We start from the raw sequence: 26,931 nt of genomic DNA on the forward strand, positions 1-26,931 counted from the left end.
TCAGAAATGCTGCCACCAGGACCCATCTTCTTCATTCTGGTCATTAGAGGTGGACTTAATGGTTAGATGTGGATTGTTAACTTCCACAGCCTTCAGCAGTTTCTGGCCTTCCTTATCAAATGCCTCTTTGCACAACCTGAGAAAACAAGGGAACATCTGTTTTCTTGCATCTTATTTCCCCATAGCCCTCTACTTTCTCTGAGGAGAATTTATTTCAGGAAAAAAAACAAAACTGCTGTGTTAAAGTAGAGAGGACATACTAACATAACTGAGGAGTGGGGAAGGGAACTGAGGCAGAGAGAGAAAGAGACAGCATTTGAAGGAGAATGGAATACAAAACACTACTTAGCCTATATTGATTCAGTTGGTCTATCCTCTCAATAGTTATACTGGTAAAACCAAACCTATTGACATTGAGTGGATTCTGACTCATAGCATCCCTATAGGACAGAGAAGAACTGCCCCATAGAGTTTCCAAGGTGTGGGTGGTAGATTCGAACTGCCAACCTTTTGGTTAGCAGCCAAGCTTTTAACCACTGTGCCACCAGGGCTTCCTCAATAGGTCTAGGTAGGTCTTATCATTTCATGCATTTTATAGATAACAAAACTAAAACACAGTTTAGGCAACTAGCCCAAGCTCAAACATCAAACAAGTGGCAGGGTCAGAATTCAAACTCAGCTTTCAAATTCAGCTTTTTAACCACTGCGTTATATTATCTCTCTCCAAACCGAACCTTATGGGAGGAAAACAAATAAGGCCCTAGAAACTGCCCAGAGATACACAAGCTGCTATAATATGAAAAGAAGTAGACCCTGAGCTTGAAAGAAACGGGTGGCTCTCAAAATCTCTCATTACAGGAAATTCTTCCCCTCAGAAACCAATGAAGATTTACCCTAGAATTTGTAGTTTACATCTGGGAGACTGCAAGGCGTCACACAACGTTTTTATTCCTTCACGCCCTAAGATATTCCGTGTCAGATTTATTTTTGTGAGTCTTTGGTTGCTCCTAAGAGTAGCGGAGAGCTCCTGACAACACAGAGCAGTCAAACCACAGTACTCCAACCTGCAGGTAAGAGAGAAGATAAAAATGACTTTTTATCCCATGACGAAGTACGAGCAGATAACAAATCTGAGCCTGGAATGGCGATAACTCCAGTAGCTTAAAAATAAGAACACAATTAGCATACATTCAAAGAATAGAAGCACTTATAATAGTCTTTAATATTAAATATTTATCGGCTGAAAACATCCCTTCCTAACTTATGAATTACAAATTCATAATTATAGAGGGTCAGCAAAAAAGAGGAAGACCATCAAAGAGATGGATTGACACAATGGGTGCAACAATGGGCTCAAACATAGCAATGATTGTGAGGATGGTGCAGGACCAGGCAGTGTTTTGTTCTGTTGTACATAGGGTCGCTGTGAGTCAGAACTGATTAAATGGCACCTAAGAACGACAAGAGCAGTTATAACCCGGGGAATAAATAAAACATGTAAGACACACACTAGAATGCTATGAAGCAGGTGAATCAATGAACTAGATGTATGTATACTAACAAGAGATTTTAGAAACTTGGTATCGAGTGTTTAAAAACAAGGCACTGTACATACACCTACTCCTCACTTGTCGACTATCTCATTATTTGACATTTCGCATTTACAACAATACTAAAAAATTTACTATCTGAACACCAAGGTGCAAGGCGAGAGTAATGCTGGCTGTGATAGTTAAGGTTACGTGTCAGCTTGGCTGGGCCATGATTCTTAGTGGTTTGGCAGTTATGAAATGATGTAATTTAGCAGTTACGGAATGATGTAATACGGCGGTTACGGAACGAAGTCATTCTCCATTTCGTGATCTGTTGTGGTCATTCTCCATCTTTTCGTAACACTGACTTTCATGTAACAACCTGGTCTTTGGGATGTAACTGTGTCGATACATGAGGAGTGGGTGTAATGAGGTCTCTAGCACCATAGCACCATGCCATTTATGCAAATAAAAATGCATACAAAACCAACATTACATATCTTACAAGGATACTCACAATTCTGTTGAATACTTTAAACCATTGAATCAGTTGCCTATAGGTGAGAAGGAGAATGGTTAATGGAGATAAACTAACCAGCTAGCCAGCCAACCAACGAAGCAATCAGTCCATTGAGAGCCCTTGCACAACTCAATGATAATATAATACCATGAATTGAAAAATGTTAATCTCAACTTCTGCACCTGAAGTTCCTCCCAGGCAACTAATTTTAATTAAATTTTCACCCTAATTTACCTAGCCATTGAACAACTGAGTGCCTATCTAGATGCTGAGTATACAAAACTTTTTAAGTTGTTGCCCACATGGGACTCACATTAATGTAGATGGATAGACCCACTAATTACAGCATGGTGTAAAAATAATACACAAAGTAAACCTAAGGACAAAAATTATAAGACACAAAGGTTTTCATTAAGAATTCATTAGGAAATGCAGTCTTTTAAATTTGTAGTCATTAATCACCATATCAAAATATATAAACAAAACAGAACTATAAAGTAAAAGACAGAAATATAGAATCATTAGTATGATTTTATGTACCTCTCACAGTAATTGAACAATCTGACAAAAATAAAAAATAACAAAATTAACAATCTTAATGAACTGATATAGAATACTGCAACCAACAACTTTTCATATTATTATTTTTTTGTCTTTTTTTTTTAATTAACTTTTATTAAGCTTCAAGTGAACATTTACAAATCCAATCAGTCTGTCACATGTAAGTTTACATACCTCTTACTCCCTTCTCCCACTTGCTCTCCCCCTATTGAGTCAGCCCTTTCAGTCTCTCGTTTCGTGACAATTTTGCCAGCTTCCCTCTCTCTCTATCTTCCCATCCCCCCTCCAGTCAAGAGTTGCCCACACACTCTCAAGTGTCTACCTGATTTAATTAGCTCACTCTTCATCAGCATCTCTCTCCCCCCCAGCTGACCAGTCCCTTTCATGTCTGATGAGTTGTCTTCGGGGATGGTTCCTGTCCTGTGCCAACAGAAGGTCTGGGGACCATGACCGCCAGGATTTCTCTAGTCTCAGTCAGACCATTAAGTATGGTCTTTTTATGAGAATTTGGGGTCTGCCTCCCACTGATCTCCTGCTCCCTCAGGAGTTCTCTGTTGTGCTCCCTGACAGGGCAGTCATCTATTGTGGCCGGGCACCAACTAGTTCTTCTGGTCTCAGGATGATGTAGGTCTCTGGTTCATGTGGCCCTTTCTGTCTCTTGGGTTCTTAGTTGTTGTGTGACCTCGGTGTTCTTCACTTTCCTTTGCTCCAGGTGGGTTGAGACCAATTGATGCCTCTTAGATGGCCACTTGTTAGCATTTAAGACCCCAGACGCCACATTTCAAAGTGGGATGCAGAATGTTTTCATAATAGAATTATTTTGCCAATTGACTTAGAAGTCCCCTCAAACCATGTTCCCCAGACCCCCGCCCCTGCTCCGCTGACCTTTGAAGCATTCATTTTATCCCGGAAACCTCTTTGCTTTTAGTCCAGTCCAATTGGGCTGACCTTCCATGTATTGAGTGTTGTCTTTCCCTTCACCCAAAGCAGTTCTTATCTACTGATTGATCAATAAAATCCCTCTCCCTCCCTCCCTCCCCTCTTCGTAACCACAAAAGTTTGTGTTCTTCTCAGTTTTTACTATTTCTCAAGATCTTATAATAGTGGTCTAATACAATATTTGTCCTTTTGCCTCTGACTAATTTCGCTCAGCATAATGCCTTCCAGATTCCTCCATGTTAACTTTTCATATTATTTTTAAGTACACCATGGAACATATGCAAACACTGACCATATACTGGGTCATGAAGCAAATGTCAGAAAATTTCAAAAACTGAAATAATGAACAGCATATTCTCAGTCCACAATGATAGGGATCAAACTTTAAAAAGGTAACAAGAATACCCTCTTATATTTGAAAATTAAGTATGCTTTAAAATAACTTACGGGTCAAAGAAAATAAAGGCAGTTTAGAAATATTTTGGATTAGAAAGTAACAAGAACACTGCATATCAAAACAAAATTTGTAGGATGAAGCTAATGCAATAATTAGAAGGAAAATCATAGCCTTAAATACCTGTATTAGAAAACAATATACATGAACTAAGTATCCACCTCAAGAATCTATAAAGAATGGTGAAATAAACCCAGCAAAAGAGTAAAGAAATAATATAAACAAATTAGTGAAACAGAAGACATATGCAATATAGAGAACAATGTTATAGTCTGCGAAGAAAACGAGAAAAGGCTCAATTGCAAATATCGAGAATGAGAAAGAAGACATAGCTAGATGTTTAGAAGTTAAACAGGTAATAAAACATGACACTCGCCAAAAAGTGTTAAGATTGAGATAAAATGGGTAAAATCATGAAAATATTACCTATCAAAAGACAACCTAAATAAATGTATAACTATGTTTTCAATTGAATCAAAAGTTAAAAAAAAAAAAAAAACTCTACACAATGAGTTCACCAGAAATTTCGACCAAAGTTGAAGGATGAAATAATTCCAGTATTACACAAATTCTTCCAGAAAACAGAAAGTGAAAAAGAGAGTACAGTCCTGAACTAAATTAAGATACTGTCATTTTGATACCAAAACTTGATGGGGTCGGCACAAGAAGGAAAATTATAACGTAATGTTAATTATGAACAAACATTCTAAGTTTTAGTGTATTAGCTGAAAAAAATCAAACAGATGTAAGACCAAGTTGATTTTAGCCCCAGAATTTAAGATTGATACATAATAGTTAACATGACTCACCACATTTGGTAATTTCGTTAAGTCTCAACATCTACTCACAACTTTAAAAAAAGGAAAAAGATTTCTTGGCAAACTTGGAATATAAGGGAAATGTCTTAAACGGATAAATGGGTAGAAATGAAGTTTTGCTTTCAAGACTGGGTACAACATAAGGAAACACATTGTCGTGAAATGGGTTCCTTTATGTGGCCTTTTGCTTTGGTTCTTTGGAAAAACAGCTTGAGAGATTTTTCCCCTAAGTCCTGAGGAGTTACCTTGCCCTAGTTTTCCTACCTCAGAGGGTTTGTTGTTTTTGTCCTGGGTTGACTGACATTTCCTGGGCAAGCTGTAAACAAGCTGGTTTGATACTTTTTGTCTGGTCCTAGGCTGCAGTCTGCCCTGTGATTGTCATGCACCTTGCAGGAATTGGTCAAATAAACTATGTAAATGAGGTGAGTGGTAGCCTACTATGCAAATGAGGTATCTGTGCCCTAGTGAGGGAATTGGTCAGTTTGTGGCTCTGGTAGGAATGCCATGTCTTGAAGTTGACAAGAAGTTTGTGTATTTAAGCAGTCAGCCCCACACAGGTTTTTTAGAGACAAAGAAGCAGCTGGAGAGGTTTTTTAGAGACAGAAAGAAGCAGCAGTGAGCAGCAGAAGACAGAAGGAGAGAGAAAGAGAGACAAAATTGGTAAAAAGGTTGGAGAGTAGAGGTATGTCTGACCTCCACCTCATGGGAATCAGCTTTGGGCTGTTCCTGGTCAGTTATCCCCCATGAAGTTAGACAGGTTCTGATGTTACTACCACTCCTATATTTTTACGTACACTTGTCAGTTATATCACGTTTTAGCAGTTACTGAGGCAATAAAAAGAAAATATGTATATAAGGATAGGAAAGGGGAAGAAATTATTCCCAAATAGTATAAGTTTTTATCTAGGAAAATAAAAAAAAATCTCCAAAAAACAGATTAGCATCAATAAGAGAATTTGGCAAGACTTATGGATATAAAATCAGCATATAAAAATTAACTATATAAGGAATAAGCAAGATAAAAATGTAAAAATATTTACATTATCATTGAAATATACCAAGTACCTAGAAATATAGCGACAAAACAGAGTAAGAGGCCACTAAAGGAAAGTTACTAAGTTTTACTGATGGACACTGAAGAAGACCTAAATAAACAGGAAGACATTTTATTTTGGTACACTGACTCATTAATCAATAAATTCAATACAATTCCAATCAAAATGTCAGTGTGTGTATGTAACTTGATAAGCTCATGTTTGAAAGTTTATTTGGAAACACAAAGGAGAAAAAGGGCCAAATTCTCCTGACACAAATTGAACAGATTTGGTCCCAACCTTTGTTCATCATATTAATCACAGCGGCCAATGGAGTAGCATACTCTTGTGAAAACTCACCAGAAGCCAAGACTGTGTAGAAATGAGGGGTAGATATTGTTGGAAAATCTCCTACATGGGTCTTTCACTCTCCCACGTTTTGCTAACAGGAATGCAAGGTCCTAACGACTCTTTTCCTGGGCCATTCTCCAGGGTTGTTGTTTGCAATAAGCAACCTTAATCCTTTCATGGATAAATTATTACTTGGAATTTTTTGGTGATGCCACGTTTTTTCACTGATGGAATGGATGCTGAATCATTGTTGGTAGTTTTTTATTATTTGAAAAAATGGGGTGTGAATTGCAAGCAGACTATATCAGTCCCATGTTGCATGAAGCACATCACACATACAGGACACATTGGTCCCATAATGCATCACACTTCCTGATTACACTTGAGCCATAAAATCTTACTCAACTTTCCAAAAATACAGAAATGCACATAAAATACTAAATATTGCACTTCCTGCATATAATTATTATCAGCTTGATTTAGAGTGGGCCATATTGGTACCATGTTCCATGAAGCACACCACACATGCAGGACATATCAGTCCCGTGGCCCAGGAAGTGCATCACAAGCTGTTTCACCCCCTAAATAACTCATTTACTTGAATATTTCCGAATTCTGGTACTTTACCTTCCCAGTAACCCAAAGGTTAATAGTAAACATACTTGTAGGCTTTATCTGACTGTACAGAAGCCAAAAGTTTCACATATTCACTTCTCTGGGAAGCATCCTCTCATACAAATGGCTCTTAGCACTTAAATGTGGTGCAGACCAACTTCCTTGTTTTTTAGGCAATTTCACCAGTATCCGATATGATGCCAGAACATACTAAAGTGGCTCAGATGCCTGCCAATAAACCCCTAGGCGCAGAAAATGTAACACAGGCTTAAATATTCCATGGTCCATGAAGGAATTAAGGGGTAATGTCTCCTTCCAGGACAGAGAGCAGGCTTGCTTACTGCTTGCTATAAAACGGTGGATCCCTCAAGCTCAGTGTTCCTCTCCTGTGATGCAACCTACTGCATATGCAGGCATCCATCTGGGTCCTCTCCATTGCCCCTGTGGGACTTGGGGGATAAGGGAACTGCCACAAACACGCTGATGGTCATGCTACTTGCTGTACTGTGAGTTAATAGCCTTTGTCTGTGTAACAGTCATGTCCTCTGCCACTATCCATGAAACAGTAAAGTTAACTCTTAGACCCAAAAGTTATGATGCCATTGTTGTCATGGTAAAAATATATGAACAGTCAATTGAAACACAGGAAAACAACACCTTCAAAGAATCAGAAAAGATATCTCTGGGAGACTTAAATTCCTAAAGGATGAGATGCATCATTGTGCCTGGGCTTCCCACACACACAGGGCACAATGCTTGATCCAGAGGTCAGTAATTCATGTTATGTAAGTAAAAATGTACTAGTCAATATCAGTTCAAGATTTAAAAAGAAAAAATCTAAACTATATAGGATTGAATATAAAAGGTATCCAGAATACAGAATTAGATTTTATTAGATTGCAAACTCCTTGAGAGAAGAGATAGCATTTTCCAGATAGAAAGTAATTTAAGAAGCAAAATGAATTCAAGAAAAATGGAATATTTGAAAGATGATAGAACATGGAGGGCCCAAATAACATACCATTTACTTAACACATTTCCTGTCCAAGGCACTAAAGGGGGGCACAAAAAAAAATGGGAAATACAGATTCTAAAGAACATGCAGTACATTGATCCAGATATTCGAAATTCAGATTCTTATTTCTGAAAATAACCTTTCAGGGCTATTTTTCATCGTCTCTCCATATACTAAACTTTTTAGCTACACTAGACACCATATAGGTATCCTTTTCCTGTTGGAAAACCATGTACTCACTCAAGTCTCTCAATGTTGCAGCTTGGATGTCTCAAAGCCTCACAAAGAATTTTTGCTCCATCATCCTGTAAATTATTGTTGCCAAGGTCCAGGATCCTCAAGTTTGGGTTGTTCAAAATAGCAGAAGCTAGATCTAGGCAACATGCACTGGTGAGAGCACAGCCCATCAGTCTGCAAGAGACACAAAGAAGTGAGTCCTGCAGTTGTTGAGCCTTACTTTGTTTCTTCATAGGAGAGGTGCCCAAGTACTTGAACCTGTTTTCTGACTCTTTTTCAATCTACAATCCAGGCTGTACATGGGAAGATCTAACATTACAGGAGAAACAGATGGGATTTCTTTATGAACAGAAGTAAACCAAAGGGTAAAACTGTTTCCTCCTGAAGAGAGGTTATCTACCAAGCTTCCCAAATCAAGGGTATAAAAACATATTCCTAACAGTACTAAGAAATGGGTATAAGTTTTCCCAAGGAACCCACAGGTCTCTTGGCTTTCACTCTGAAATATATTTTTGAATATATATTTGAAATTAAAAAGCTTTCCAGGAAAATCTCAAATTATCTCTAAAAAAGAAAGTTGTATGTAAAAAGATTATTTCTCCGGAGTCCTTTGTGTGGGATTCAAGAGCATTCATTATCGAGCCTTAAGCTTTTTCTTTCCAAACTTTGCTCCCCACCCTGTTCTCTAATAATCATACGTATCTGGAAACCCTGGTGGCATAGTGGTTAAGTGCTATGGCTGCTAACCAAGAGGTCAGCAGTTCGAATCTGCCAGGCGCTCCTTGGAAACTCTATGGGACAGTTCTACTCTGTCCTAGAGGGTTGCTATGAGTTGGAATCAACTCAGTGGCAGTGGGTTTGGTTTTCTTTTTGGTTTTATCTACTGTTCTGCAAATACGTACCACATCTGTCATTATTCTCCTTATTTACTCTCTTCTTCTGCCCAGGATATCTGCGTGTAACAAAATCCTCTTTACCTTTCAAGCCTAAAATAACTCTTCCTCCGTGAAGAGTTTCATTGCTGCTCCTTGGAATTTTTGCCATATCATTGTAGCAAAATATAGAATATATCATAGCTAGCTTTATATGTGCCTGTCATTACCGCTTTTTTTTAAGTTACTTGAGGACAAGAGCACTTCCTTAGTAACCTCTAGTCTCCTCAGCATCTAACTCATATTTGTCGAGAAAATTGGCATGGCCTGCAAAGAGGCTATAACGGTAGCTAAGAAAGCACAAATTGGTGTGTTTATGGCAAATGCTAAGGTGAGAAAGTGTGCTTGAATGAATAGGTCACTTACAAATTATATCCCTGTAGTTGAAATGAAAGCAGTGCATTCAATGATAATATCCACTACATACAACTTTGTTTTCCAGTTGAATAATAATCAAATTTCAGAGGATCACATAGTAACCCATCATATACATTTTCTTGAAGGAGAGATGCTTATGGGACCTGAGAATTCAATTACCTCAGTGTTTACAGGCGTGATAATCAATTATTAAATTCATTTGGAAATTTGGTTATCATGAGCCAGTCCATTCAAAGTGAAACACCCTTGGGTATGAGTTTGAGATTACAGTTCTAAAAGCAATGCTGGGATTAGACCCTTAATGATTCACTTAAGCTAAAAGTGAGCTGAAATTGCTGATATACATGTCTTTTCTTCACTCTAGCCATGAGATTTATACAATGAAATATTAAATAGCACACAACCACTTAATCACTAAGATAATTGTATATAAATACATAAATGTATTTCTGGAATACTGCTATATGAAAACGAAAACACAAAAAGTTGTGCCTCTACAATAACTACAATTACATGTGCACGTAACGTATGTATATGTAGGTATGTACACTTGCTCAGAGAGTGAGAGAATGTGATAGAAATAAACAGTTACTATTAAAGAATTGATTGCGGGATTTTTTTTTTTTAATTCTCTTTACAGTTTCTATAGAAGCTGACCTTATATAGAATTGTAAACCTGAGTTTAAGAAAGAAAAACAAGTAAAGCACAATTTTAGCTTCATAGATATCAAGTAGCAAAGACACAATAAACTCACTGGGGCACAACCAAGGAAAAAATTATGGTGACAGTAAGAGAAAATTTGTTTAAAAAAAAGTCTAGTATTATAAATACTGCCTTGGGCCTAGCAGAATGGTCTGTGGCAACTGTTCAATCTGATGTCTTTGGTGCATCTTACCTGAGGAAAGTTGATCTCAACTATCGAAGTTATTGTTTTTTAAAAAATCTGATAAGCAGACTTCCCTGGTTTGTGTCAGGCAGAATGAAAGTGAGAATTAGTTGTCTATTATTTCTTCTGATACAGACCGAGCTCTCAGACTCTGTGTGTCCCATGCCCTCACAGAAATTCTAGTTGAAGCTACAACAAAAGTCAAGACACAAAAACCTACCCCAGATCCTGAAGATTACAGCTTGGATGCCGAACGGCATCACACAGAAGCTTTACTCCATCATCTTTTAGACAGTTTGACCCCAGATCCAGATGTGTCAGGCTCTTGTTGAGTAGAAGAGAAGCTGAGAGATACTCACTGCTAAGCGAAGTGAAATCGCAACGCCTCAGCCTGTAGGAAGAACAATGTGAGGAAAGATGGAATTACTGCCCAGAGATTTAGATCTTTGAAAAGATTTCATGTTAGGATCCCCCAACTACTTGCCAACACTTCAACAACCCTTCCATCTCAGATCAAACACCTGCTTCCCTCTTGCCTCTTTGGCTGTCTCATTTGGGAAACCTAGGTCTGCACCAAATTGTGCTACAAACTGGATTCATGTTCTTCAGAAGTTTTCTTATTCAGATCAAATGTTAACCTCTTTACACTGTACATAAATATAGTACCCTGACACTGGAGTAGCTACATGGAGTACAGGAGCAAGCAAATGGAGTAGGAGTAATCACAATAACACACATAATACACATAATAAAAGTGGCATTTCCAATCAAGAGGGAAAAGAGAGATTGTGCCATAAATTATTTTGCGACAACAGTCCTGACATATGGGGTGAAAATAAGTTTAAACCTTCCAATAAAATTCTGGATAAGTTAAACATTTTGATATTAAAAATTTAAACCATAAAGAGTATTAGAAAATTATATAAGTGAATATATGGGGTGAAAATAAGTTTAAACCTTCCAATAAAATTCTGGATAAGTTAAACATTTTGATATTAAAAATTTAAACCATAAAGAGTATTAGAAAATTATATAAGTGAATATTCTAAAGGTTTTTTTTTTTTTAAAGAAAGGTATTTCAAATTGTAACAAGAACTCCAGAAGTCACAAAGGAAATAATTTGATTTCACAAAGTTTTTAAATTTCTATATTCTAAAAATGACCAAAAAGAAAGTCAGAAATTAAGCAACAAGAAACTTATTAATAATGCATATGTAATATAAGATTTTTTTTTAATGTAAGAAAAAAAAAACCCATTGCCATCGAATTGATTCCGACTCATAGTGATCCTGTAGGACAGAGTAGAACTGCCCCATAGGGTTTCTAAGAAGTGCCTGGTGGATTCAAACTGCTGGCCTTTTGGTTAGCAGCTGTAGCACTTAACTAGTATGCCACCAGGGTTTCCATATGTAATGTAGATAACCATAATAGTGAGTTTTTTCAAATCAGCAAAAACAAGATCTAGCAGAAAAGTGAGCCTGTGAAGAAGGAATTTCTAGAATATCAACAGCTAAAAGCATTTAAAAGCATTTGAAAAGATGCTCAGTATCAAATAATTTTCAAAGTTATTTTTCAGCTATCTAATTAATACTGATTAAAATGATTGTGGATACTCCATACCAAAAAAAAAGGCAAACCCACTGCTGTCGAGTCGATTCTGACTCATAGCGACCCCATAGGACAGAGTGGAACTGCCCCATAGAGTTTCCAAGGAGCACCTGGCAGATTTGAACTGCCGACCTCTTGGTTAGCAGCCGTAGCACTTAACCACTATGCCACCAGGGTTTCCGGATACCCGATAAGGGTATTAAAATGCAGGCCCTTAGACAGCTGCTGGGAATATTACCAACCTTTCTGGGAAGCAACTTATCTAACAAAATAAAAGCTTTGGCCCATCCATTTCACATCCAGGAAATTATCTGACAAATGAGCAGAATGATCACACTGTGATCCTGCCATACCATGGAATACCATATTTCTGTGTAATGGTATTCATATATACCATTCTTAAATACTTTGTTCTGAGCTCAAACTATGGAGTTAGATAAGTGGACTTTAGTCCTGAATCCATCATTTTCTTGTTATAAAACATTAGGCAAGTTGCATAATCTAAGCCTTACATTCTTCATCTGTGCAATAAGGCACCCGGAACACAGGTAGCCACTTTGACCTCAATAGGTATTATTGTACAGATTAAACAAATTTAGGACAGTGCCCAGCACAGAGTAAGGACACAATAAATGCCAATTATTACTATCATCACCACCACCACCAGCATCACAAAGGATAACAGTGGGGGGAAAGCAAGGCACAGAATATGTTCATAATATCCCATGTTAAATATATTTCAAGACATATTACTGTATCAGAAAGACAAAAAACTATTAGGTGCTTACACAAGGCTCCGTAGAGTACACCGTGGATGTTTCAAGGCATCACTAATAAGCTTTACTCCATCATCTCCCAAGAAATTGTCTGCCAAGGATAAATGTGTCAGTCTTTTACTGCTGATGAGGGAAGAGGAGAGATCCTCACAACCAGCTACTGTGAGGCCACATCTTTCTATACTGAAGGAGAAACACAGATGGGAAGGGATGAGTCATTTCCCAAAGTTCATGTTTCTCTTCTTCACAACCCCTACACCTCTATTATACAATCATCCTCATCAAACCCAGTTAAATTATGAATCCAATAGGAGCTGTGTACAGGGTGTGGGGAAACAAAGCATGGAAGGCGAGAGGAGAGGCTTGGAAAAGAATGAAAATGAGGTTATAAGAAAGAAGATTTTCTAAAAGTCAAGTAAAAGGGAGGGAGGTAACAGAAAAAAAAAAAAAAGAGGAGGTATATGTAGGCCTATCCAGGATTGACAAATGAGCCAGTTGGTGTCCAGACCCGAATAGTTTCTCTATCCAATTCATAATTAAGCTATATAAAAAAAAGAAGACCCCAAAAAATGAGCCCACAAAGAAACAAAACTGAAAGACTCACGACAGTCTCTGTAGGTAACACATTGGATGTCTCAAGGCCTCACACAACAGCTCCACTCCATCATCCAATAGATTATTGGTGGACAGATTCAGAAATATCAGGCTCTGGTTTCTGATGAGAGCGTTAGAGATATTTAGACAACAAACTGTAGATAGGTTACAGGATTCCAGCCTGGAAAACAGTACAGGGAAACAAATGACCATCTTCAGAGAAGAAGTACAACCATCACCCACCCAGCCAGATGGTGGTGATCTCCCAGGTTTTAGGTCCTTTTCTGAAAATCCAACTTCCCTACATAGTACCAGAGTTATTTAATTAAAGTTCAGATGGGTCATTTCATTGTTTCACAAGCTTCTGATAGAGATTTTAGGAAGGGAATGTGGGAGGCTTCTCTCCTCCATCCCCACTTCCCAATTCCCTATGACAATATGTATGCAGGGAATTCAAAATATTTTTAAATGATTATCTTTTTTTTTTAATCTGGGAGTAATCTCCACTAACTACAACATAGAAAAAGATAGACTGAAGGACGTTGGTACTCTTACACACTCTGACTTATGAAATAGAACAGTGATGGTCAGGAAATCAGGAGCAAAAACTGACTTCCAGTGGTGTCTTCCAAGATCTCATTTATTCATGAGAGTCAACTCCTAGAGTTAAAAAAAAAAAAAAAAGCAAGCAAGCAAACAAACAAACTTTTTCTGGGCCACCAGGTTCTTGGGAGTGAAAACAAGAGGTAAGTCAGAAAGGAAACAAGCGTTCTAAAAGTAAAAGAGGGAAGGAAGTAGAAGTGCATGTAGAGCCCATATTTTTAGAGACTCATACTTAAAGACAACTTTTGCTTTGTACAGGACTGGGAAGGATATCAGGTAGTTTAAGAAGGGTCAGGCAGCAGTGTTCCTGGCACTTGGAGTTGTTCAGCCATTCCTTCTGATCAAGGACTGTCAACTGGAGTTACTCAGGAATTGTTTCTCCTCATCATACTCAGGGTACATAGAAGTGGGAGCAGGAGAAGCTGCTAGATCCCAATGGATGACCTGGAACACAGTCTAAGGGCTGCAAACCTCACCTTGTCCTGAAAAGGGTATTATACCAGCAGCCAGGCAGGCAGTTACAGAAACAATGGAAATCTAATACACTGTGTTTGGATAGAGCTCTTCTTGTCAGAAAATTCCAACACTATACGACCTGTGGATAAAATGGAGTCCTGGATGGTACAAACAGTTAACACACTTGGCTGCTATCAGGAAGGTTGGAGGGTCAAGTCCACTCAGAGGCACTTAAGAAGAAAGGCCTTTGATCTACTTCTGAAAGATCAGCCATTGAAAAGCCTGTGGCACACAGTTCTATTCGCATGCATGGGATCACCATGAGTCGAAACTGACAACAGCAACTGGTTTGGTTTGCATTTAATGTTACAAGTATTAAAAATATTTTTGTCAAATTAGAAAAAAGATCATTGGTCCTTCCCTCTCTTCTCACATGCATGGGGTAATAATGTGTATATATATACATATATATGTATGTATACATAAACGGTTTTCTTGAATTCAGATGTCTGGTGTCATTTATATTAATATCATTCACCAATGAATCAATCAAAAGGGAAGCTGAGAGCTGAGGATGGTGACGCCACACTGACCCTCTAGATATGATTCAGCAATTTAGACAGATTAGCTTACATTTGGGTCCTTCTGGGAAGCCTGCCCAATGTGTATTCAAGAATCACCCAACAACTTTCCAGATAAGCTATAACTGATGAGGCTAAAAAACAAATTCCCAATGGTAACTGAATTCATCTACCTATTGTCAAAATGAAGATTAGCAGCAAAAAGCTGTTAAATGAAAAGAACAATGTCTTCTTACAGGAGGAGCCATGGATTCAAGACAACCTATTTGCTCAATGTATTTTAAGAGCTGCCCTATCATCAGGTACATGATGTGGAAAAAGTTATCAAGACAGGGAAAACAGCTCTTTCTCCTCTTCTTGAGGGGAACCTTTAGTAAATATTATAGTGAAACATCCACATGAAAATTAGTGATTGGGTGTACCTTTTCAGCATGCCTAATTACAAGGGCTATGCAAGATTCAGCAATTTGAAGTTTCCTGAAATACTTTATTTCAAAATTTGCAAAATCTTTACAATAAATAGGGATCATACTTTGCATGGCAGACTGGCAAAAACATACTAACTTATCAATACTTTCATTACCCATATCATCTAAAATCAGTAGGGAGACTAAAACATCAAAATGGAATTCTAAAAAAGTTTTAACATGATCTACGCACAGAGAAGACTAAAGTGGCCAATCTCATGCTCCACAACTCTTAGAGCATGAGAACTAAAGCAAGCAGAAAACTGAACTTTTTGAGACATGAAATGTTAATAGAAGGCCTACAAGACTATTGATTATTTCCCAGTAGCCATCCACAGTGGAAAAACATCTAGTCCTAGATAACACAATGCTAGATTATTACACAGCTCTAATGACTTAAGTCAAAGCATCCTATTTACTGGTGCAAGAAGCCCTACCAACTTACCTACACAGATGGTTTCCCACCTGTAAGTCGGTAACTGGGTCCACGTCAAGGTTTATCAGTAGAAGACACTGTTCAAGCCTCAACTGAAGATTCTTTTGGACAGAAAAAAAGCCTCAATTATAATAAATTAGAAAGACTTACCTCAGATTCTGTAGTTTACAATCTGGGCATTTCAAGGCTTCACATAATGACTTTACTCCATTATCCCCGACATCACTTCCTTTCAGGTCCAGATGTATCAGATTCTGGTTCTGAGTCAAAACACTAAAGATATCCTTGCAACCATCAGGAAAAGAAACAAATCTCAACCTTCAGAAGAAAAATATGCAGGGGTGGGTAGGGTGGGTAGGAGAGGAGTTGTGTTACAAAATCATGTCTGTCCCTGGTTCCTGTATCCCTTTGTTTTCAAACCCAACTCCTGGATATTATCTGACTATTTCTGCCATCTTTTATGTCCTACTCAAGGTCAGGTCATAAATCCACGTTTCAGGATAATGCTTAGAAAACCAGTTGAGTTACAACTTAGATACCTACTTTTGTGCTGACAATTGACATTTTTTAAACTTGAAGGAAAAGATGAAGGTGATAACATCAGGAAATGGAGAAGAGGGGCCTCTTAATTTTTTAATTCCAGGATTGACTCCCCAAAATAACTGGGGACATTCCAAATACTTCAAATACAACATTAATTCACAATACTGAAATCCTTTAAATAATCTACAGTGAGTTCACAGTTGATAAACTATTTGGTATGTATCATTAGCAAAATACACTACTGGAAAATATGCTTGGTCATCTCGTGGACTATGTTGTATGTACAGAGACAGCCCAAAGCAAAATGTGAAGCAATTTAAACCTGTCATTTTCCTATTTTCCACCTTCTAATTCAGTGAGTGTCAGCTGTGTCTGATCCTTCTATAGTGCCCTCCGCTAGCCCTAAATGCTCACTATGTCCACACTGCTCACTATTCAAAAACCTCCCTTTATAACAGCACCTCCCCTTTCTTCCTCTTTCATCATCTGCCCTCACCCCGCTTAGCCAAACACACACATGAAAAAAAAAGAAAGTTTTCCAATTTTGAGCACTAACCATCATCGCATAGTAAAAGCACCTAACACACTAACTAAATATAAATTGAAAGTATAAACTCAATCGTTAGGGAGAGGTACCTAAGTAAATAAGGCCACATTAAGGTAGGAAAGACTAAGAGCAGTCTTATGGTATCATCCCCTGAAGGGACTCCTGCATTCTAAAAGAGGAAGACTTTTAACCCAAAAAAAGGCATTAACTATTGTTAGAATTTGGATTGGTGAAATACAGTGAAGGGACAATGTGTGTGTGGGAGTGGGAAGGATCTTTGAGGGCCAGCAGAAAGAACTTGCAGGAACTTCTTAATCACAAAATCTATTGCAAGACTAATCCTACTCTAGATGCTTGAAATCTAAAGCCACAACTCATTAAAAGCACTGACATTCTAAGAAAAACATCTGGTGGGAAGCCTGTAAAAAAGAAAACGAACATTTATCTTCAGTACTAACAGAAGCAAATACCTTGTATTTATTCAGCATTCAATTTGTACAGCTGAGCACCTATTGGGCCCTCAGTGCCGGACATTGGATACCAAGGAAAAACAGATTAGTTCAGCTCCTAGTAGAGCTGACAGACAAGAGGGAGAGAGACATACAAATAAGCCAAAATATAAAAAAGTGATAAGACCCACTGCCACCGAGTTGATTCCAACTCATAGTGACCCTATAGGACAGAGTAGAACTGCCCCATAGGGTTTCCAAGGATCACCTGGTGGATTCAAACTGCTGATCTTTTGGTTAGCAGGTGAACTCTTAACCACTATGCCACCAGGGTTTCCAAAAAAAGCAATAGGGTATACAAATCTAAGAAAAAATAAAAAAGACTGACAACAGCAAATGTAGGCAAAGATGAAGAAGACCTGGAACTTTCAAATATTGCTAGTGGGTTTATAAAATGGTCCTTGGGAGAACTGTTCGACAATTTCTTAAAAGTTTCTTAAATCATTAAACATAGATTTATGAACCAGCAATTTCACTCCGAGGTGTTAACCCAAGAGATGAAAACACATGTCTACAAAAAAAAAAAAAAAAAAAAAACTTGTACAAGAATGTTCATAGCAGCCTTATTCATAAAAGCCCACAATTGGAAATGCCAGCCATCCATTAGTAAGAGATGAATAAACAAATTGTAGTACAGACATACAATTGAATGCTAATCTACAAGGAAATAAATTACTAAAACATGTGACAATTTGGATAAATTTTTTAAAACATTTTGTTAAGCAAGAGAAGACACTCACACAAATATATACTGTATGGATCAAAACTAAGTAATTTCCAAAAACAGACAAAATTAAATTATGGTGATAGAAGTTAGAAAGTGATTATTTGGGACTGGCAAACCCAGGTGGCATAGTGGTTAAGTACTATGGCTGCTAACCAAAGGGTCAGCAGTTCGAATCCACCAGGCACTCCTTGGAAACTCTATGGGGCAGTTCTACTCTGTCCTATAGGGTCACTATGAGTTGGAATCGACTCGACAGAACTGGGCTGGTTTTGGGCTAGAGTAGAAGGATTGGCTAGAAGAGGTACAAGGAAACTTTCCTGAGTGATGGAAATATTTTCTATCTTGTTGTAGATGTTGGTTTCATAGAAGTATATAATTGTTAAAATTCAATGAACTGAACACTTAATATCTGTGTGTTTTATTGAATGTAATTTAGTCCTCAATTTAATAATAATAATTGAGGACACAATGAAACACGTCAGTGTTCCAGAACATGTCTTTGAAAATGTTTTATCTTTTTAGAATGCCTTAGCGCTGAGTCCTCCTTCATCTGGAAAATTCCTAATTGAGCTTCAAAAATGCATGTCATCAGCTACTAGGCTCTGCTGTGGACTCTCTCCCAGAACAAGTTAGTTATGCTCCTGCATTCCTATGATTTTTTTTCATGTCATTATTTTTTTCAATGGATTTAAAGTATTAGTTTACTGTTGGTTTCTGCTGATCAGGGGTGGGAGGTGGGACAAAGAAAGGAATTGCAATTAACTCCATTAAATTTTCTCATGCCACACTTACAGTAGTTTTTGTAGTTTACAATTTGGGTGCCTTAGTTCTTGACAAAGAATCTTAATCACTAATTCATCAAGGTGGTTATGAAACAGGTCCAATTCTCTCAAGTCTTCATTTGTATGAAGCACAGAACAGAGGTCTTGCCAGCAATGAGTAATGTGATCATGATCTATTTGCCTAAATAAATGGAAAAAGATCAATTAATCAACTTCAGCCCAAGGAACCCTCAGATGATGATATTGGGGTCAAGGTAAATATACTTGGGAAATGGCAAGAGCCTCCAGTGCAGCTGGCATGGACACAGTCCACTTAGAAGTCTTGTTCTTGGCACTTCAGAGGATTTTTCCCCCAATAGCTCCCCCATGCTCCATTCATCCCCTCCAAAACACACAATAAGAACTAGAGAGGCTTCACATTGGAAGAAACGACTCAGGAGGGACAAGAAAAAAATCTTCAAATATATGAAGAGCCAATATCAAGAAGAAAAATACACGACCACAAAGAATAAGATGAGGATGGATGAGTAAACATTAGGAAACTGATGTAGGTTAAGAGCCACCAACTTTGAGCCCAAGGTCTACCACTTATTAGCTATATTTAAGCTAAGTCAATCAATTCTATGAGCTCCAGTTTTATATAAAATGGAAATGTCATTTCCCTTCGCAGGGTTTTAAGGATTTAATAGTCAATTTTCATGGGTATATAAACGTACTCTGTAAACTTTAAAGTGCTTTATAATTTAGTTATAGGCGTATTATCAATACAAAAAACAAAAACAAACCCACTGCCCTCAAGTCAATTCCAACTCATAGCAACCCTATAGGACAGTAGAGCTGCCCCGTAAGGGTTTCCAAGGAGGGGATGGTGGATTTGAACTGTTACCTTTCGGTTAGCAGCTGAACTCTTAACCACTATACCACCAAGGCTCCATATTATCAGTAGACTCATTATAGACAAATGAAAGATAATAAGGAATAAAACAGAAGATAGCCTAATGGTTACAAGGATAAGGACTGGAGCAGAACAGTCCTGAGTCCTAGCTCAGCTCTGCTTTTAATCTCTATGAATCTCAGTTTCGTAATCTTAAAAAAAAAAAAAAAAATTGAGATATGGTTGTGACCAGCATTAAATTGGAGATGTTAAATATCTGTTTCACTATATGCTGTACAATACATAGCAACACCTCAATTCTTCTCCCAGGCTTAGATGAGTTAAGTCAGAAAAGGCAACTTGAGTAAAGGAGTAGGGTAAAAAAATATACATAAAACTCAGATGGCTGATTTTTTCTTCCAGAAACATTCATTCAGTACCTACTAGCTCTTTGTTTCACTCTGACTCTTTCCAGAAAGGTGCTTCAGGGGGTAAGACCCTTCATAAACTGTGAAACAAAGGCAGACTTATGTCTAGGCAATGGGGAAAGTGGGCTAGGTCAGCAGAAAATGGCAGAATATAGTCCAGATAGACGACCTATGCATACCAGGTTCAGCAGGAAGACAATTTCTGGTCCCTTATTCTTCTGGAGGGCATTATTTCTAAAAAGTATACGTACTACTGTGGATGGAAGATTGCACCATCACATCCCCCACTGAAGTGAAGCACTCATTCCTAGTTGTTGGGAATGTTGACGGCTAATCGCTCCCAGACAAGATCATCTCCTGGCACTGCCCTCAGGGAAGAGAGCCATTTCACCCAAGTTTTTACCCATTCCTCACTGAAAATCAGTGTGTTTAAATGCCTGGCCTCCTTGTCTTAAGGTAGATCATCCCAACTCTGGGACCTCAGCTAAAGTAACTCCTCCCTCTGACAAAATCTTTCACCCCCCCCCTACAAGGCACTTCCAGGGAGGTGACCTAACACACTTACCAAGTTTCATCTGGGGGCCTTGAGTCTAACATCTTCTCAAGTGCTATAGTTACAGTCAGTTTAACGGTCCGTAAACATTGGCAGTGCTTAAGGCAGAATGAAGACACAAGCAAATGGATTTTCCCACAAATATCAATGTCAACCTTTTGGAAACAGCTCATTGCCTGGCTTATAAATGCTCCATCCTGCGTCTCATACAGACAGTGAAACAACTCCAGAAATCTCAACTGCGATGGAGAATATTCGCTGTTTCCTAAGGTTTCTATCCACTGAATTAACTCCCATTTTAGCCCCAGTGACATTGTACAATAAAAAGTTTTCTCCAATTGCATTACTCTATCTTCATTCAAAAGGCCAAACAAGAAACATTTCATCTGCATCAAATGGGTGTCTTCATAAGCTTTGCTTTCAAGTAACAGCTTCAAGTCTTCAAAAGGCTGCAAGGAATGGTCCCTGGTTCCCCTATTGCCTTTCAACGTATAGAACATAGCTGCAAAATACTCCTGAACATGTAGGTGGGTGAACACGTAGCAATTTTCATACTCTGAATCCTTTTGAAGAATATTCATGTCCAGGAAAACTGAGACATCTGATTTACTTAACCCATGCTTTCTAAGACTTTCCCTGTAAAACACGTATGTCATAGTCCATATTCCCTTGGCAGCCAAGTGGCACAGGTTCTTCAGTTGGATTTGGTCAGGTAGACTAGGACAGCTTCTACCTACAAGTGTGAACAAGCAGGTAAATAGAGCTGTGGTGGTTTGGCAGGTCAAGGTAACATCATCTCGCTTCTGCATTTGCTGCTTCAGACAAGTACAAATGACCCGGCACATTAGGGGGACTTGGCACATGTTAAAAAGTGTCTCATTGTTTCTTAGTGAACTGAATGCTTGTATGGCCCACTCCTTGTCTTCAAAAAACTGGTAAATATATTCCTTTCTTTCATCCTCAGACATTCCTACTAGCTCTACACAATGGTGACTCTTCAACAAAGGTTTTAGTCTCTTATAAGCTGTGAGTCTTGTTGTCACCAGTAAGAAGGACTCAGGGAGCATCACCTTCCTCAGCAAACTACTCATAAGGAAGGACACTGGGTGTTCCTGGGTCTTGTCACTGCACAGTGCAAACTCAGGTTCCTCAAAAGCAAAGTTCAGTTCATCAAAACTATCAATAATAAAAAGGAGACTACCCGGCTGGGACATGATCCTTTCAATGGGGCCTTCTCTGCTAGGCCAGTTTTTTGATACAAGCTGAACAAAGCTCTTCTCTTTCAGCTGGTTAATTTCTCTTGCACTGAGATAGAAAACATACTCAAATTTCTGCTGATAGAGATTGCCCTCTGCCCAATCTAACATTGCCTTTCTCACCAAGGTTGTTTTCCCAACTCCAGCCATCCCCTGCAGAACCACTGTCCGTGGCTGTTCACCAGTTTCGACATCCCCATCAAACAAATGTTCCAACAGCTCTCGATCTTCTGGAGTAATTTCATGATGGAAATCTTCGGATTCTCTAAGTAAAGGGTTCTTGTCCCTCATGATGCAGAATTTTTCCTTTATTTGAATTCTGTATTCTGTTCCATCACCTAAGTAATTTAGGATGGAGCAGGAAAAAAACAAAAAACAGTGACACACATGGCCAAAACAATTCTATGGATTGCAAAGTTAATACCACATTTGGAGTCAGAAACAAGACATACAGGCAGAAATCAAAGTGAAGCTGGTTTAGAGAATATAAATAAAAACAAAAATATTCTTGTAGAATTAGAACATGCATTAGAAGTAGTAAGAAACAGAACTGACAATGCAGAAAAATGAATTAAGTAATGGAAAATTAATTAGATACTCTCTAAAAATATTTTCTCTTTATACTTCTGCAAAAAAGATATGTATGTGGAGGACAGAATCATACAGATAAAAAAGAACAGAAGCAATAATTAAAAATAATAGTAGGGGAGGAGGTGAAGGCAGACCTGAATCTACAGGTGAAAATAATTCACTGTATACAAGTAAATAATTAATAGAGATCAGTATTGAAGCACAGCCCGAGAAATGTTTTGAAAGGGAAAAAAATGCTTAAAAGTGTCCAAGTAGAATGAAAGTATAGCTTCATCTTTACCTAAATCTGATTCCTCCTTTTGATCACAATTTAAATGTTTGTCACAACTCACCAAGTACTGCCTCCTGATCTCCCTGGGCCTCTCTGACCTTGCTGGCCTCTGGTTCTGTGGTCCGGGTTGCTGCTGCAACATGAGAGAGAGAGAGACCCATCTCATCAGGCTCATGAGACTTATCAAGAACAAGGGGAGTTTTGGTAATGGCCAGAACTGGGGCCAGGATCTTCATCTCAGTGGTCCAAATCTATTACTGGCCGGGTTTGGGAAAACTAGAGCCAACAGAGTCTCAGACTCCACCAGCCTAGCTGTAGGAGCAAGTGATGTGGTACGAACATCAATGAAACCTCTTGCCATGCTCTCATATCCATAACTCTAGGGCAAAAGGTCTAGTCTAAGCCTCAGTTTCCTTGTCTACACTGACCGCAGAGGCTCGAGATAATTGCAGCTGTATATCCATGTAATTTGGGTAAGAAATTTTAGATATGAGGAGTCTTCAATATATCATACCAGAAAATGACTAAAAACACTGACTTGCTCATGTCCCTGAATTATGTCTAGCCCATTCCTCCTTTGTATTTCAGCAAAGATGATAAATTATATTTGAGGTTCTCAAAATGTGGCCTAGCCTATGACTTTAGTCTTATGTCTTAGAAGAAATACAACCAGAATGCTCCTTAGAAGCAAGGATGGCGAGACTGCATCACCGTACTTTGGACATGTTGTCAGAAGGAATCAGTCCCTGGAGAAGGTCATCGTGCTTGGTAAAGTAGAGGATCCGTGAAAAAGAGGAAGACCCTCAATGAGATGGACTGACACAGCGGCTGCAACAATGGGCTCAAGCATAATAACGAATGTGAGCATGGCAGAGGACCAGGCAGCATTTTGTCCTGTTGTAGAGGGTTGCAATGGGTCAGAGCCAACACCATGGCACCTAACAACAACATGACTTTGTTATAATTGAGGCAAAGGCACACTGGAGGATGGGATAATTCTATCACTCAATTCCTTTAATCACTCTGATTAATACACTATGGATGAATTAACCCCAAAGGAGCCAGGTTGAGTAACAGTACTCAAAATTATCTTGTCCCCATCAGTAGTTCTCAAATGATCCGACAAGCTCTCAGATGTACATAACTACCATGGAGCTTGTGTCCTACCACATGGGTTAATTCCTACGTCCCTCTTATAAAATCATTCTAATGGGCTCCAGGAAATACTCCCTCCTTCTTATCCCAGATCTGTCCTTAGCATCACTCACAGCTGATCTCTGCTTTTGCCTTCTCACTCAGATCCTTCAGGTTCATCTTGCCAAATATTTTAAGAGCCACACTCCAGGCCTGCTCTCCTGGATAGTACTTGTTCATCAGGTTAGCTAGATCCTCCCTGTTGGCCTTCTTCACTTCAGTCCAGGGTATCTGGCAGTGCTGAGGTTGCACGGTCTCATTCTTTAAGAGTAACTTAAATTTATTTAACTCGTCTTTGTTCAACTCCTCCAGATACAAAAGCAGTCCGTACTCAGAAAAGAAAGATGATGATGATGAAGCTGCCATCTTGTTCCAAGGATCAGTAGGGAAAAATAATCATAAGAACATGGAATAAATGGGACCTGTGGAAAAATAAGATTAGAAAATGAAATATCTTTAAAAACACAGATTCATTCAACACTTGTTGAAGCCAACTATATTAGGCTCAGCATTGACATAGTACCCTCTGTAATATATTTTTTGTCATAAAACATTAATATAGACCATGCTACTGTATATTTCTTCTACCTTTCCAAGATTTACTCTCAACTACATCACTTATGAGCTTTAAGAAATACAGTTTATCTAACTCTCAGTTCATTCTTCTGCAAAGTGGAGATAATCAGAGTTAACATCAGGACTGTAATGCAGATTAAGTAGGGGATTTGTATATTACCTGGTACAGAACAGGTTCTTTTCACTATCCCTTCCCTCCCCAACCAACACTAAATATGTAGCTCAACTTAGTAGGTACTTCTGCCAACATATTATTACTCTTGAAGCACACACAGTAGGAATACGCCACCCTCTACCTCTTGTCATGTCATTTCTTGTCACAAATCCATATGTAGTCATTGAGGTAAATAAACAGCGGAGAAGAGACAAAGCTCTTTTACAGAAGAATTCCAAATAATTTATGTAGATACTCTCCCCTCCAGGAGGTAGATATTAATCCCCCACCTCTCAAGTATGGGCTGAGCTGGTGACTTGCTTACTAAGAGCACAGTATGCAAAGTGGGGGGAATAACTTTACAGTGGAGAAACCTGGCAACTACTACATTGGCAAGGTGATTCAGGTTCACATCAGTGATAAGCCAGGTTGATAGTATATTCTCTTGATATAATGTGATGAGAATGGCATTTCACCTCTGTGATGTTCTTCCCCCAAAACTCATACTTTCAGTCAAACCATGAGGAAAACATCAGACAAACCCAAATCAAGCAGCATGCTACAAAATATCTCACCAGTACTCCTCAAAACTGTCAAAGTCATCAAAAACAAGATCAGAGGACATTAAAGTGATTTGATAACAAAATGTATGTGGCATCATAGAGGGGATCCAGGAACAGAAACAGGACGTTAGGGAAAAACTAATGAAATATAAAGTGTGGAACTTGATTATTAGTCTCAGTTAATTGTCTTAAAAAAACAGTTAATTGTCTTAGTCGTGACAAATACACCACAGTAATACAAGATGTCAACAATAGCGGAAATTGAGGTGAAGGGTATACAAGAACTCTTTCTGTTAATCTAAAATTATTCTAAAACTAAGAAAATTACTCTAAATTAAAAATTGGAGATAAGAATACACTATAACCAAGCATTACGCTCTTTTAAGATCTATGTATACAGGATCAAACTGACAACAGCAACTTGAAAGATTAGGTAGAAACCTTAGGGAGCCGTGAGTTTGTTTTAACGGGGCAGGAACAACTCAGAAAAGAAGGGTGAAATGGTTGCACAACTGGAAGAACGTAATCAGTGCCATGAATTATATATTCAGAAATTATTGAATTGGTATGTTTCGCTGTGTATATTCTCAACGTTAAAATAAAATTAAAAATATATATACACCCAATAGAAATGTGTGTGCAGATACACCAGGAAACATATACAAGAAGAGCCACAGTGGCATTTTTGGTGAAATTCCTGAACACTGGAAAAAGACTCAAATGTCCATCAATAGTAGAACCAATAAACTGTGGTAAATTCATACAATGAAGTCCTACAAAGCAATGCAGATACATGATCTACAGCCACATGCTGCAGGGTGAATCTCAAACAGTATTCAATCAAAGAAACCAAATCCAAAGGAATATACACTGTATATTTCCAGTTATAAGAACATCAAAACAGGGAAAACTATAGTGTTTAAGGATGCATCTAGGGGTGTTAAAGCTATATTTTTAAAAGAGATTTGGGTCAAGAAAGTAACTACCATAAAGTCAGTTACCTCTGCAAGGAGGAAGTTTATCATCAAGGAGGTGCACCTTGACCTGATGTTTACAAGTGATCACCTTCCATTCATTCAATAAGCTGAACATTTATGTTTAATGCACTCTTCAGTATGAGTTACAGTTCACACTAAAATAGGGTCTTAAAAAGGTTCATATCACCAGTAAGAAATAATACAAATAAATCAGAATAGCAATAAAGCAAATTATTGTGAATAGCTATTGTGAATAGCTCAATTATCAAAATGTCAAAAAATAAGCTTTAAATACTGCATGATGATGAGAATGGACTGAAGCATATGCTGTTGGTACAAATGTTAACTGCTACATTCTTTTCTCACAACTATGAGAATTTTAAAAACATGCCTGATTTTCCTATCAATAACTTCTTCTCTGGGAAATTATCCAACGGAAAGAATCCCCAAATACAGAAATGTTTGTGCAAAGGGTTTTTATTTAGAATAGTAAATAACTGCCAACAGCCTAATTATACAATTATGATTAATAAGACGTTGTTAGGTGCCCTCGAGTCAGTTCCGGCTCATAGCTACCCTATGAACAACAGAA

The 26,931-nt window shown here is 38.2% G+C and overlaps 1 protein-coding gene across 1 annotated transcript; it reads right to left on the bottom strand.

Annotated features, from left to right (window-relative positions):
- NLRP14 (NLR family pyrin domain containing 14) lies at positions 1 to 24,480 on the bottom strand. The gene is made up of 11 exons (XM_023550894.2): positions 24,144 to 24,480; positions 22,937 to 23,008; positions 20,770 to 22,351; positions 18,913 to 19,083; positions 15,945 to 16,112; positions 13,262 to 13,432; positions 12,670 to 12,840; positions 10,494 to 10,664; positions 8,080 to 8,250; positions 894 to 1,064; positions 1 to 136 (listed from the first exon to the last, which is right to left on the bottom strand). The coding sequence occupies exons 1-11, from the start codon at positions 24,433 to 24,435 to the stop codon at positions 1 to 3; spliced, it is 3,276 nt and encodes a 1,091-aa protein (XP_023406662.2). The 5' UTR covers positions 24,436 to 24,480.
- Positions 24,481 to 26,931: the final 2,451 nt, after the last annotated feature.

The sequence above is a fragment of the Loxodonta africana genome, chromosome 7 (assembly GCF_030014295.1).
Source record: "Loxodonta africana isolate mLoxAfr1 chromosome 7, mLoxAfr1.hap2, whole genome shotgun sequence".
In the NCBI taxonomy this organism is placed as follows: domain Eukaryota; kingdom Metazoa; phylum Chordata; class Mammalia; order Proboscidea; family Elephantidae; genus Loxodonta; species Loxodonta africana.